Here is a 15607-nt window from a genome sequence, read left to right as displayed (position 1 = left end):
GTGTGTGTGTGTGTGTGTGTGTGTGTGTGTGTGTGTGTGTGTGTGTGTTTGTATCTATAATACCACACCTCTACACATGCAATACGCCACGCGACGCCACGCCACGCCACGCCACATCACACATCGCAAACAATTCCCAAATTATCTGAAATGGTTTCGATTGGGACGTAAAACGTCAACAAATACTAATGACAATGGCGGTATTCGATAACGGTAGACAGTTGTATTTGCTCTTAAATTTGCCATTGCTGCAGTTGGCGTTTTATAATTTATTGATTCATTGGTTGCTGTTGTTGTTGTTGTTGTTGTTATTGTTGTTGTTGTTGCTGTTGTTATTATTATTGTTGTTGTTGTTGTTGTTGTTATTGTTGTTGTTGCTGTTGTTTTTGTTGTTGTTGTTGTTGAATGAGTATGATACCAACAAGTATAGATGACAAAGGAATCAGTACATCAAAATAAATCATCTGTTGCCCCTATCGTGGCCCCGACAAGAGTGTTTCTTCAATCAAACTTCTTGCCAGGGCCACCGCCTCCTCCTGGTACTTCAGATAATGTCCCCTTTAGTTTGTCCTCCCTGAAAAAAAAACAAAAAAAACTGCCGTCTGCTCAGCGAATGGCCAAGTTGAAGGCGAGAAACGGTTTTCTCTGAGTCTCAACACATGACGTCGATGTTTCGGGAAGGTTCGAGGGATGTTGTCGGGGGTCAGGTGTCCCGCGGGTTGTCGTCTTGGAGACAGCGGATCTTAGCTCAGTCGGGTTGAGCCTCTTCCGGGGATATTCTGAGATCATTCAGACGTTGTTTCAACGATTTATTCACTTCTCTGTCCTCGTTTTGTATGACCAGGCTGCTCACGACCGCGCTCTTGTTCTTCAGGAGCTCAAATCCTCTACCAAATTAATGTGACAGTAACGTCAAGATTTATTGTTCAAGTTGCATTGAAAATCTGTATGGGTCCTACCTATCCATTAAAAAAAAAAAACTATTCCCGTAAATACTTAACTAAGCGAACGAGTCGGGCGATCGGGCCGATCGGCCGATCCCATCCGTAGTGGGCACCCCGTATTATATTGTAGTGTAAGTGCATATTAACTATTAAAGGCATAATATAGTTATATATTATCGTCATTCAGTGTGTCCATTATACTTGATTTTCCGATACAGCCTAGCTGTTAATTGATTTTTTTAAAAATGATTTTAATTAATTATTTTTTGGTTTGGGGGGGGGGGGGGGGTTTGTACGCAAGCCTTCGCTAACACAAGAGTCCCGCCACTCACTATGCAGTTCCCGATCTCATGAAGATCTCGAGATGGTCTCAAGATGGTCTCAAAATGGTCTCAAAATGAACAGACGATCGGATCCGTGAGCGATTTCATTTGTGCCCACACACTACAGCAGACTATCAAAATGGCTCCCACCCAAAGTGAAGTTGCTGCAGCCTGTATAGTTTTAAGTGTTTCTCTAAAGAAACAAAGGCGAAAAAAAATATGGTGCAAACAATGACATCTTCGGCGGGAGAAGTTCCCACACGCACCTTTCAAAGGAATTTACATAGTTCTCTGTCGATTACACTACGGTATATACGTATGAACGAGGACACATCATATATTCAATTGCTTTAGATATAGTAGGCCCCCTGCCCCTTATAGAAAAAAAAACAACCAGAACACGAAAATGCGACGGGCAATATCACCCCACGAAAGGCTCTCCCCCCCCTCTCTTTCTCTCTCTCTCTTTCTCTCTCGCTCTCTCTCTCTCTCTCTCTCTCTCGCTCTCTCTCTCCCCCCCCTCTCTCTCTCTCCCCCACTCTCTTTCTCTCTCTCTCTCGCTCTCTCTCTCTCCCCCCCTCTCTCTCTCTCTCGCTCTCCCCCCCCTCTCTCTCTCTCTCTCTCTCTCTCTCTCTCTCTCTCTATCTATCTATCTATCTATCTATCTATCTATCTATCTATCTATCTATCTATCTATCTATCTATCTGTAATGCTTTATTTATAGCACTGTTTTCAGTAACCTCATATACAAATGAATTTCTATACTCTCTCTGTTTTTGCAGGATAGTCAGATTTTGTATTGTTCAGATTAACATATTATTATGGTCTGCCTGTCAAAAATTCCAGGACCCATGCTGCGATAAAATGATAACAATTGACTCGATTGTTTTTAAATTACAAAAATGTTGTTGAATTGTAATTCGAACACTGAGGAAAAAAATCAACAAAAAGTACCGTTGTATACATTGATTTTTCCTCAGCATTCAATACAATTCAACCGCATACTGTCTTTGAAAAAAAAAACCCCAAAAAACTAGCTGGCTCAAGCAAAGAATTTAACATTACTACATCAAACGTTGATAGTAGTGTTTCGTATCAAATCCCACTACAAATTTAACGCTGAAGAATAAGATTCTGAAGTCAGATTTGCAAGTTTGACTTTGACACCCTTTTATTTTTAGCGTTGAGTACCTTCATCTCCGATCCACCGACAATTTTCAGTCTCGTTCTGACTTCAGGCGATATCACGGTTTGTTGAGATTTTAAACTCAGCGGTCCGGATTTTGGTCTTGAGATCATCTTGGGATTATCTTGAGATCGCGTTCAGTTGGTCTTGAGACTAGAGACTATCTCAAGACGGGCGCGTACCTTTTCTGGGAGTGTTTAGAAGAGGGAGGGGCCTTGGATGGTTCTTCATTGGGACCGGTGCGTTCCTGGCTCTGATTAGCCTACTTATCTTAGTTTATTTCTGTCATTTTTCGAGATGCTTCTCGGAATTTTATTGAGGCGAATACTATGACAGAAAACAAAGTTGTGCTTTTTCCTATCCCCTCGACATCCTCGAGGAAGGAATAAGTAATTGAGGCGAATGGTTTGAATATGGGAAAAAAACCTTATGCAGCAGCTGTTTACCTATTTGCATTGTTTTTATGTTCGTGAAAAAGTAAAGTAAAGAACAGTTGCATTGTAAACATGCCTTTTTCCCCTCAATATTTAATATTAATTGTTTTTGTGCTTCGTAGGTTTTTCTTTTAAAACGTCTATTAGAATCCCCAAAAACATGAACGGGAACAGAGTTTTATATGCCGAATTGTATCGCCTAGTCGCCTTATAGGCTTCACTATGTTGGTCTGACTTCTTTCAAAGATACATGGAATATTATGCCAGTTAAAAAAATTATTCAATCTTAATGTTATTAACTAGATTACTAGATATCTAGTAAACTTTCTCCAAAATATTGCAAGTATCAGCCTAAAACATTACCGTTAGAAGAAAAAAAAATTAAAAGTGTAGGCCTATCATCACCACTACGAAAATCCTGACAATTGCTTGATTTTGTTTCAGTTTCGTTCGGTGAGTTTCCTCTAGATCAAGGCGGCCAACGCCAAATTGGACCGGACAGATTCCATTCCAAAGCGATTGAGTAAATGTTACAGGCTAAATATTTGAGATATTGAAGTAGAAAGGGCTTATTTAGCTATCTGACGATCGCATTTCTATGTCATTTTCTTAAAGAAACAGCTACTGACTCCTGACCGCTTGCGGAATATGTCCGTCGAACCACCCGAAAGAGACGTGAAGGTAAGTGAACCAACAACAAAGTGACCCAAGTTCTGATTTTAGCACTGGATATAGATTTAGATCTAGATCTAGATCTAGATATTAGGGCGATTTTGTAGTTTCGTTCGTTAAAGTCAAGCAGGGGGGTTTCAGGGGGGCTTGCCCTCCTGACCTAAAAAAATATGGAGGTGGGGGCATGCCCCCCTGAATTTTATCCTAATTTGATGTTTTGCAGTTAGATTCTAGGTTGCATCCCTGCTCTTTGTGTAGCCTAATTCAAATAGTTGGTCTTCAAGACTTCTGGATTTCTCCTCTTAATGTAAACAAATGGATCGTGGACTTTAACGAACGGAACTACAAGATCACCGATATTAGATCTAGTTCTAGATTCTAGATCTAGATTCTAGATCTAGATCTAGATCTAGAATCTAGATCTAGATCTAGATCTAGATATATTAGATCTAGATTTCTATTCTAGAAATCTACAGTGTAATTTACTCTAGATCTAGATCTATATCTAGATCTAGATCTAGAAATCTAATTATGTTTTGGTTTATTTCAACTTATTTCATCAAACGTTCCTGCTTTGACTTTGGCCCGCGAGATACTCTGCGCAGTAAAGGCCACCTCTATTCTATAATTTATAATTGTCACCCCGGGTGAGAATAGCAGCTCAGGCGAGTCTTTTGGCTATTCTCACCTGGTGGGCGTTCACCGTTATAGCCTAGGCCAACCGGTGAAGCGTTCACCCTGACCTGAACCACAGAATTCTACACTGTGAAACAGAATTATAAAATCGAAGTGACTATTTCTCCGAACGTTCGGAGAAATAGTGCCGATCTTTATTTCTCCGAACGGTTTCCGGCTTCCGGTCTCGTGATTTTTTGCCTATTTATTGCGAGAGTTCTGCGCCAACTTTCATTCTGCCTCTGGTCTGGGATTGGGAAGGAACACCAAATGGCAAGCCCGCGTACAGACAACCTTCAGTAACACCCACCACACACTCACCACCATCATGCACATGTAGGCTACACGGCGCTTTTTCGGTAGTTCCCACCCCGCAATTGTTATTCACGGGTTTTGGCCCCAAGAGTAGGGGTGTTTCAGGGGGGCTTGCCCCCCTGACTAACAAAAATAGGAAGGGGGGTTCCCCCCTGAATTTTACCACAATTTAATGTTTTGCTGTTGTTAGGTTTGATATCTTAGCTCACCGCGAATCAAACGTATAGATCTAGATCTAGAAGTAGGTCAGGCTCAAATAAGGGGGGTGGGAACTACCGAAAAGCACCGGCTACACACACAAACTTATACACACACTAACTAAACATGATCAGTGGGCAACTTTTGAACGTATGACGAGCTGAACTGTGGATGGAGAGACAGAATGAGTGAAAGAGCATGTGAAAGGAAGAATGTACGAGTGTATCCACAGGCGACAGCAATTACAAGACGACGACACCGACCCCCCTGGCCTGGTCCACAGCTCACGAACGAAAGGAATGCGGCTAAGGCAGTGTTTTGCCTATATTATTGTCCATGGTTCGCAGGGTGAGTGCAACGGAATGAGTGAGATTTTCTATGTGTGTGCCTGGAGGGAGGGGGTGGGGTGTGAAAGTCATGCGGACGGGGATGAGCCGCGGGAGAAAACACGGGAATTGAATGAATGAGTGAAACTGACAGAGACTGAATAAAGCCAGAAAAACAAACACATGCACGCTCCTCACTCTGCACTTACACACTTACTACCACACACAGACACACTCTCACACGCACATGCATGATACACACACCCACACAGGAGCAAATTTTTAGGTCTATATCTATTTCAATTTTCAAGAGCTAGTCTGGCTAGACTAGAGATTTTTAGATGAGTGTAAAAATGTGAAAAAGAAAGGTTTCAAAATAGAATAAAATCAAAATTAGAACAGCCCATAAACAACCACAAAAATTAACAAATAAGGGCGAGAGTCCACCTGTCCGAAGAAGATTGGCTGTTTTAACACTAAATGTGCGTAATTTTAAAACAAAGTACAGGATATTACAAGTACATTATGGAATCGCACACATTTAAGGGGCCTGCCAGTGTCAGTACATGTGATCGGTTTTGGTGGAACGTACGCTACCCCTTTTTCCCCATTAAAAAAATTGATAGAAAAACAACACATCAGAACAATAACAAGAAAGAAAAAAAAATACACATTAACAAAATAAAACACCACAAAGAGGGAAAAATAAAAGTAACTGTAACGTATTCAACAAATCAACGTGGTGACAACAAGTGATAAAGAGACGAAGTGAAGCTAGAGGTGAACTTTGTTTCAAAAGTAAAGAGGTTCGGTTTCTTTCTTATTTATTTATTTTTTTATTTGACTTTTATTCTCCGATTTGGGGACCAAAAAATGCAAAAAAATCGAGCCACGATTGATTGGTCGCGGCCGCGACAAACGTAGATATCCATGCTAGTTCTATGTGTCGTTATCAATAACCCTCCGTATATCTAGATCTAGACAGCACACGAGTGAACACAACACATTAAGTTTAAGAGCAGCACCCTTAATAGGCAACACGTCATATCTGTAGCGAAAAACTGTTTGGAACTGTAGCATTTCTTTATAAATATTTATGCGGACATTTTTGGGACCGATTGAACCATATTGTATACGAACAATCTTTGGTAGGCCTATACTATAATTATAGATCTATATAATATCCGAAATTTGCGGAAAGGATGTGATTTCAGAGTGTTCGGAGAAATAGTGCCCAGCTGTATTTTCCCAAACGTTCGGAGAAATAGTGCGTAGCTTTATTTTCCCGAACGTTCGGAGAAATAGTGCCGGCCTTATAAAATTCTGTGCTGTGAACAGACATTCTAGATCTAGAGTCTATTACTACTTGTTAGTGTTAGCCTAAAAGTGTGCAATTTTGACTGTGGGCAGTGGAGAGAGAGAAAGAGAGAGAGAGGAGTAGCGCGAGAACTTCCGGGCAAAACAAAATGGCGACCCGCGTAGTTCGGCTCGATTCGGAAAGTTAAATAGCCGCAGCATCTTTGTAGACAACCAAATTAATTTAGATCTAGATCTAGATCTAGTTTTGTTTTTTAACATCATTTTTTAACTTTGTTTAGATCTAGATCTAGGTCAATTTGATGTCCACACCGATAGACAGTATTCAGAAAGAGACAGAGAGAGAGGGGAGGAGTAGATCTTGCGAGAACTTCCGGGCAAAACAAAATGGCGACCCGCGTAGTTCGGCTCGATTCGAAAAGTGAAAAAGCCATAGCATCTTTGAAGACGATCAAATTAGCTTACTTTTGTGCTAACGTAATTTTTTCTTGGCTTTTATCAATTTGAACATCCACACCGATAGACAGTAGCCTATTCCAAAATGAGGAAAAACAGGTTTTGTTTCACACCGGGTGAGAATAGCCTACGCTGGCAAGTCTCACCCGGGGTGAGAGGTAGGTCGTATATTTTTATTCTTACCCCGGGTGAGAATAGCCACTTCCTACTCTGAATACTTGAATAGCTGGAACTTGGAGCTTTTTCGGTAGTTCCCACCCCCCCCCTTTTATTTGAGCCTAGATCTAGATCTATACGTTTGATGTGCGGCGAGCTAAGGTATCAAACCTAGCAAAACTGCAACACATCAAATATTGGTAAAATTCAGGGGGGCATGGGCTACCTTTATTCTCACACAGGCGAGTCTTTTGGCTATTCTCACCCGGTGTGCGTTCACCGTTATAGCATAGATCTAGGCCAACCAATTTTGCGTTCGTCCTGAACCACAGAATTCTACACTGTGATAACAGAAAAATTGTAGAATTCTGTGCCGTGAACAAATGTTCCATTACTATTACTTAGCCTTAAAGCGTACAATTTTTACTGTGGGCAGTGGAGAGAGAGAGAGAGGAGTAGCGCAAGAACTTCCGGACAAAACAATATGGAGACCCGCGTAGTTCGGCTCGATTCGAAAAGTTAAATAGCCGTAACATCTTTGTAGACGGCCAAATTAATTTACTTTTGTGTTTTAACATCATTTTTTAACTTTGTTTGGTAAATTTGATCGTGTCCACACCGATAGACAGTATTCAGAAAGAGACACACAGAGAGAGAAGAGGGGAGGAGTAGATCTTGCGAGAACTTCCGGGCAAAACAAAATGGCGACCCGCGTAGTTCGGCTCGATTCGAAAAGTGAAATAGCCATAGCATCTTTGTAGACGATCAAATTAGCTTACTTTTGTGCTATAACGTTATTGTTTCTTTGGTTTTGTCCATTTAATCATCCACACCGATAGAAAGTATTCCGAAATTAAGAAAAACAGGCCTTGTTTCACACGGGGTGAGAAAAGCCAACGGTGGCAAGTCTCACCCGGGGTGAGAGGTCGATCGTATTTTTACTCTCACCCTGGGTGAGGATAGCCACTTCCCCCTCTGAAACCCCGACCATACTTTTTATTAGGTCAAGGGGGCTACCCTACTCTTGGGCCCAATGCCCAATACCGGCGAATAAGAATTGCGGGGTTGGAACTACCGAAAAGTGCCGGAACTTCATCTTCAGGCTTCAGTCAAGTTCTTAAAATCTTGGCATTCTTCGTGGCCTTGGCTTCTTAAATCTAGATTCTAGATCCCTGAAAATACTTGGTCAGTATTAAAGAAACGAAGTGTATACAGACCCGATTGCCTAACCGGGAACAAAACCACGAAGTATACAGACCCGGTAGGGGAAATCTTTTCTGATTTCGGAAAGTTTCAGCGCCCAGATCCGGTAGAGGTAGAGAGAGTGTGTGTGTCTGTGAGGAGAGAGAGGAGGGGGGTAGAGAACAGGGGAAAGTGCTAGCAAATATATCACCTGCCCTAGTTGACAGGTGGGAACGAGAGAAAGATAGAGTGGGAAAGTAGGTGGGGGAGAAAGAAAGACAGATAAACAAAGAGAAAGACAAGGCGAGCAATACACAGAGAGAGAGAGACAAAGACTAATATAAAGAGGGGGGAGAGAACAGAAAAATAGAGGGTGACTCCTCGAGTGAAATTATGACATTGTTCTTTTCTTCAACTTGTCTTTTGGATTCCTCCAACTCTAAAACGGAGGAAAAATGATCGTTCATCGAAAAGACATCCGCAATCTTCATTTAGATCGAGGCCTCGAAACTAGATCTATGATTTATGTCTCTCCGTCTAGATCTAGAAGAACCTAGGTCTACCCTGAGCCAAGAGGGCGCTGAAACTTTCCGAAATCACAAAAGATGTCCCCAACCGGGTCTGTATACTTCGTGACTTTGTTCCCGGTTACCGGGTCTATATACACTCCCTTAAAAAAAGGAAGAGGCTAGATGAAGTATACTTAATGAAGTTAATGACCGTAGACTGGCAGGCTAGCCATACTTTTAATAACGGCCAGACAGCTGGGCTATTCGTACTTATATGATGGCTAGACTGACAAAAAGCAAAAAATAGGCTTACTACCTTAGTGACTCCATTACGTTTCCTCATAAATTGTGCATTGGCCCCTGACGTTGTGGGCGAGCCGTCATTATCCAATCCCGTCGTTGTTGTTAGGTTGTCCCTCCAACCAATCATGTTGCGTAGGCCCCTCCCACTGTTGACCAATAGGTGACAAATTTTCAGCTGCTGGTGAGGTAGGCGTGGGATCCCTCATAACCCATAAGTCCCGCGCAGAACATACACAAATCGTAAGTGAGATGAGTGGTCACAGTTTACCCAGTCTGTAACAAAGTAACAATGGACATCAACATTGAACTTGTGACAGAAGCGTCGCTCGTTCTTCGAGTGGTGGCGACCCATGTGTTTGTTTTACCATAGCACTCGGCCCTCCTTGCCTGACACATTTCGTTATATATAAATATTGTCACCCTTGCACGAAAGCAGCAACATTTAAGAAAAAAAAGAAAGAAAAAACCCAGAAAACAACAACAATGCGACCACCTTCGGTTGGGACCTCAGAAAGGAAGGAATTGTTTGTTGTCTTCCTCTTGATCAGTCCTGCCTAAGACGGCCGCCTGTCTTATATGGCCACTTTTCTCCTTGACAATGGGTGGCCGTCTTAACAGGTTCGACTGTATTTGAGACGAAACCAAAAGGTGCCTTACTGACAGTACATGTATTTTAGAATCCGTGGTTATCCGTACAATTGTGCAAACAACTCTGTCTGGTTATCCGTACTACATTGTACGAACAATTGCTATACAATTGTACGAATAATTGCTACAATTATCCATGCAACAGTACATCCTATAGGCCTACATGTTCTTCTGTCTTAGTAGATCAGTGTTTCCAATTTTCCTTCAGCTTAAATTTTTAAATTTTCCACCCTCTGCCGATCGCCTCATTGATGGTGTCCCCCCATGTAAAACAACGACATCTAGATCTAGATATATCGGTGTTGCGTTGAAACCGTGCTGTAAAAATATTAAAGCTTAATCTACCTTATTCAGTTGATAGTTTTGATGGCCGAAATTACAGCGTGTCTGCGTTTGAAGGAGTAAATTAATATATTAGGAGTGGGATCGAATCCCGGTCCAGGTTTTTTTTTTTTTTAATCCTTTCCTCCCCCGACTGACCAACAATGTTTTCCCATAATTGTTTGTTTTGACTTCAAAGATTTCCACTCAAGGTTTTGTGTAAAATAAAGAATCATAATGTGACATAACATCTAAACTCGATCTAACCCTTTGCCGCTTGCGACGTTTTTAATGCCGAAATTGTGTTCAGGGCCCCCAAAAAACTAAAATGCTACAAAATAATACCTTTTGTGAGATGGGAGGGTTTCTATAAATTTACCAAGATATCAAACCTTCTGCAAAACATCAAATTATGGTAAATTTCGTAAACCCCCCCCCATGTTATTATTAGGTCAGGGGGGCGCCTGAAACCCCCCTACTCTTGGGGCCAAAACCGGCGAATAGATTCTAATGATTGGGGGGTGGAAACTACCTGCACCGAAATTTGTACATAGTGAATAGGCCAGCTATATTCGGACCCGAGTCCAATTACATTTTTTATCAATTCGGACTCTAGTCCGAATATGGGTTTTATCTCTTCGGACCCGGGTCCCAAAAAATGTTTACTTTATTCAGACTGAGCTTTTGATGGAGTTATAATGTGAGTATAAGGAGGTTACGTAATATAACTGTCGTCTGGTGGTTTTACATAAAACCAGAATTGGAACTAGAATGACCTACTAGGACTTTCAAAAGTGAAAAGACTGCACTCTCATTGCCCAATGGCAGTGTCTAAGTCTAAGTACATGGTAACTGACAACTCAGGGTCTTTCCACCACCACTACAGCATCATCATTACTTCCACCACTACTACAGCATCATCATTACTTCCACCACCACTACAGCATCATCATTACTTCCACCACCACTACAGCAGCATCATTACTTCCGCCACCACTACAGCATCATCATTACTTCCACCACCACTACAGCATCATCATTACTTCCACCACCACTACAGCATCATCATTACTTCCACCCCCATTTGTCTTTCCACATGTTTAATTTCATTTTGTTGTGTGTTATAGTTTTTCTGGACATAATTTTTTTAAAAATCACATCGCACAAAATCAACAGCCGTGGCTTCTTCCCAGCACCTCTTCCCCCCTGCAAGCCGAGAGTGTGAGATAGCTACTCGACTTGGTTGTTCTGTTCAGACTAAATGATGCAAGGAGGGTCAGTTTAGATAGATCTAGTTACTGGATATTAAAGCTCACGTCTCGATTGTTATCACTACAATCGAAAAATTTGTCATAAATGCTGGAAATATTTAGGAACAAGGGTCGGAAGTCAGAAGGGACGGCATGCTAGACTCAATTCAGAGTCCAAATACAGTCGAACCTGTGTAAGACGGCCACCCATTGTCAAGGAAAAAAGTGGCCGTATAAGACTGGTGGCCGTCTTAGGCAGGACTGATCAAGATGAAGAAAACAAACCATTCCTTTCTGAGTACCCAACTGAAGATAGCCAACATTGTTGTTATTGTTGTTGTTTTCGCTGGGGGTTTTTTTCTTCTTTTTTTTTTGGTGCTATGGTAAAACAAACACATGGGTCGCCACCACTCGGAGAACGAGCGACGCTTCTGTGACAAGTTCATGTTGACGTCCATTGTTACTTTGTTACAGACTGGGTAAACAGTGACCACTCATCTCACTTATGATTTGTGTATGAGTTGTGGGCAGGGCTTATTATATGGCTATTGGTTATGAAGGATCACACGTCCTACCTCACCAGCAGCTGAAAATTTGTTACCGGGTACCTATTGGTCAACAGTGGGAGGGACTATCTTACAAAAACGACAGGTGATTTGATTATGACGGCTCGCCCACAACGCCAGGGGCCAATGCACAATTTATGACAAAACGTAATGGAGTCACTAAGGTGGCCGTCTAAGACAGGTGTTATTGCTTAGTGTGATAGGGTTTGTGTGTTAAAATATGGTGGCCGCGGCCGGGTTGGACAGGTGCCCGTTTTACACAGTTAAATAATAGAGAAAGGGGGGAAATGGAAAGTGGCCGTCTTATAGAGGTGGCCGTCAGGGCAGGTTTGACTGTATATCTAAACGGACTTTAGTCCAAATAGTCACTTCGTAATGAATAATGATTCGCTCTATGTGTGCACTGTCACGAAACACTAGACTAGACTGTAGAAAGAATGCTCTCCTGGCCATTTTGTATAACTTGTGAGAAACTGTTCCTCATGTTTGTTCTGCTTGCAACTCAAGTGTGGATCAGTGCTGGACTTTACTGCTCAAAATATACCAAATGATATGGAGTAGCTAATTTTGCCTGCAACAATAACAATTGGGAAACTGCCTAAAGTGAGGTTATTATGTGTGTAAACTTAACAAGCATTGAAAATTCTGGTTCAGATGTTTGTAATGATTATAACTATGATTAATGTTTCCTGAAGTCATTATGTAGAGTTAGAAAGCAGGAAAATGTTGCAAGTAACAAAATACGAGGTGCACCTTCTCTAAAAGAATATTGAGAATACATTGGGGTTATTTTTTATTTTTTGCAAATTGCTTGTAAAGTTAAATATATTTCAGGACTTTGAGTTCATCCAGTTGTGCAAATTTCGGATTGCTCCACCGGATCCAGATGTTTCCACGAGCCGGCTGAAACTCCTGGCCTGCTCCTCACAGTATGGATTACTCTTTTACGGCACGAAACAAGGTAACGTTTTTACTAATTGCCCTTACTTGTTTGAGGAGTGGAATAGTTTGGATTGGGCTTTATATTATAGCTTTATATTATATATATATTTATATATTGTGTTGTATTCGTTTGTGATTTGTACAATATTCAATATGTGTCACGTGTCATGACGTGGTGGAATCAGGCGCTCGTTAATTTTTAGGCATATATGGGGTTATTGGTATCAATAATATAATCTTAAAGCCTCTTCATTTGCATTGCTTTTGATGAAAAAAGTTCCCATATATCTTGGATAGAAGTCAAGATATCTGCAATTGAAGAAGGTGGAGATCACTTGGTTTCCACGATAAAATTAGCAAGAAAATGGCTGAAGTTTGGTAACTTCAATAGCTTGAGAGTCCTTGAAAACTGAAAATTTCCCTTTTTTGTGTTTTTAATCAACTTTTTTGATTAAAATAGCCTAACAATGTGTTGTTATACGGACATGAAAGACGTTGAGCCAAAAATAAAACATTCGATAAAAATGACCAAACTGGCGGGAAAATGCTTGTTTCTTGGATTTCTTTATTTTGACGAGTGCCTGATTCCACCATGATGCCTCACATGTATGTAATGTAGGAAACAAGAAATATTTGTTTGTGATGTGTAATGTAATACTGTATAGAATTTTTATCTTAAAGACATTGAATAATAATTTTAAGATATATATATATATATTCTGAAAATACTTATTACATGAAAGTTGTATGTTCTGAACATTTGAGTGATGATGCCATAGTGTATGTTTGTAAATGTAAAATTTACCATGAGAGCGTGGAGTGTGAAATTGTGCTTTAGTTGGCTCAGATTTAATAAAATTGTTTTCTGATAAAGCCAAGGAAATTAATTTGATGGAAATGTGTTGTTTGGTTCTTGTATCAAACTGCAGTCAAAATTGTCTAAGATCGCTACTTATTGTGGAGGAGGAAATCAGTCGTTTGAGACAAATGTCCCCCCTGGACAATGTCGTTTTATTATTTAATTATACTAAATGAATAATTAATAAATTCCACTTGTTTTGTACTTACATCAAGTTAAATAAAAAAAGGGGGGGGGGCAGCGTGGTGGAATCAGGCTCTCGTCAATTTTTGGGCATGTAGAGTTATTGGTATCATCTTAAAGCTTTTTCACTTGTCTTTATTTGGATGAAAAAGGTATCAATTGATCTTGAATACAAGTCGGGATATATGAGAATGAAAGAGGTGGGGGTCACCTGTTTTCAGAGGTAAAGTTAGTGAGAAAATGGCCGCCAAAGATTAGTTATTTCCTTAGCTTAAGAGTCTGTGGTAACTGAACATTTACATTTTTTGTGCCTTTAATCAACGTTTTTCAGAAAAATCTACACAGAAATGAGTCCTTTAATGGGCTTGAAAGGTGTTGAGCCAAAAAACAAAAATTTGATAAAAATTCACAAACCTGCGGAAAAATGCAAGTTTCTTCTCTTTGATTATTTTGACGAGAGCCTGATTCCACCACGCTTCCTCACAATTGTTTGTGCAGAAGTGGTTGTCTTTGACAGCATTAGAGCAGGTTGGACTATGCAGTTGAGTCTTGTGTAATGGCTACCTGTATTATGAATAAGGCAATCACCTGTACAAGTGGCCACTTCTCATTAACCCTTGCCTTTTTTTTTTTTTAAAGCATTTTTATGACAGTGTGTGAGTTGCCCTCCTGTCTAAGACAACCACTTTTCCTCCTTTACAATTGGTACCCTTCTTCGGTTTGTAATTCCCACTGTATCTCGAGTCAATTTCTCCGTTGACAATTTCTGCAGGTTTCTACGCTGTCAAAACCTCGGAGCTGATGGCCATTGATGAGAAGCTGGGGAAAGAAAGGACGAAAGTGGTCATCTCGGACATCCCACTGCAGTACAACGTCCCTCTGAACTCGCCCGTTTTGTCGCTGGACTGCAGCGGTGATGGGAAAACCCTGGCGGTCATCGTCAAGGAAGTGGGTCAGCTGGATGTTCTGCTGTACGACGTCCGGGCATTTCTGGACAAGGTAAATTATATATAGTTATTGTTGTCAGAGTATATACAGTCTTTACCATATTTACAAAAATTTTATAAATGTCTGTCCGTCCTTTTATCATGATGATGATGATATGACCGTGTGCAGTTGCGAGCGCCGAAAAACTCTTACTAAAACGTGACATGATCCTAGATTTATTGCGGTGAAACCTATTGGCACTGTAATGGCCAAAATTGAGTCAATAGTGCCGTAAAACACCTACTCAATCAAATCAAATCTGGACAAGGTGATGAGCTGTGGGATTGTGGTCCCGATGGAACACCTCTAAAAGTGCTGGTCTATTTTTCTTTTTCTGTCACTTTGAAGAATTCATAGTCAAATGTCTTTAGGCCATTCCCAAAGGGGGGACATTAATATGTTCTTATGCCCAGTAGAAATTGTAAATTGTAAATGGGCTGATTCATCAATGTCATGCTCATGTGCCTTTACTGCAACAGGGAAATGCTGCTTTTTCTTTCCTAATCCTTACTATCGTCATTTTGTCCTTTACTTCTTTTGTATGTTTGTCACACTCTTATGACCCACTATATCCGGGGTGCCTTGATTGATAGTCGAAGTAGACTTTGTGTTGTTGAAGCTAGAGCGGTGAGCAGAATAAGTCTGATTCCCTGTAAGAACTTCTATGTTGACATCCACCCCTTGGTGCTCATTTGGCCTTGCAGTTGCAAGTGCCATAAAACCTAAAGAGATTTTTTATATTTTTTTAAAAGTCAAATTTGGAATTGGTCTGTCCGGTCATTTTTTAACAAGGCTATGAGACATAAAATTGCCGCACCTTTGATTTTGACACTGTTCAGTGTCACATTTGTTAT

General features: G+C 40.7%; 1 protein-coding gene across 1 annotated transcript in view; it reads left to right on the top strand.

The window, feature by feature from the left end:
- Positions 1-3307: 3307 nt before the first annotated feature.
- The window catches only part of LOC101847336 (nuclear pore complex protein Nup214), a gene marked incomplete in the record, with an annotated part of 78699 nt that continues 66399 nt past the window's right edge, over positions 3308-15607 (top strand). Inside the window, 3 exon segments of the mRNA XM_013082099.2 lie at positions 3308-3569; positions 12617-12743; positions 14539-14765. Coding sequence (XP_012937553.1) covers positions 3537-3569; positions 12617-12743; positions 14539-14765 — 387 coding nt within the window.

This window comes from Aplysia californica, unplaced genomic scaffold (assembly GCF_000002075.1).
Source record: "Aplysia californica isolate F4 #8 unplaced genomic scaffold, AplCal3.0 scaffold00158, whole genome shotgun sequence".
Lineage (NCBI taxonomy): Eukaryota > Metazoa > Mollusca > Gastropoda > Aplysiida > Aplysiidae > Aplysia > Aplysia californica.
The sequence above is the reverse complement of the archived record's forward strand: the minus strand, read 5'-3'. Positions and strand labels throughout refer to the sequence as shown.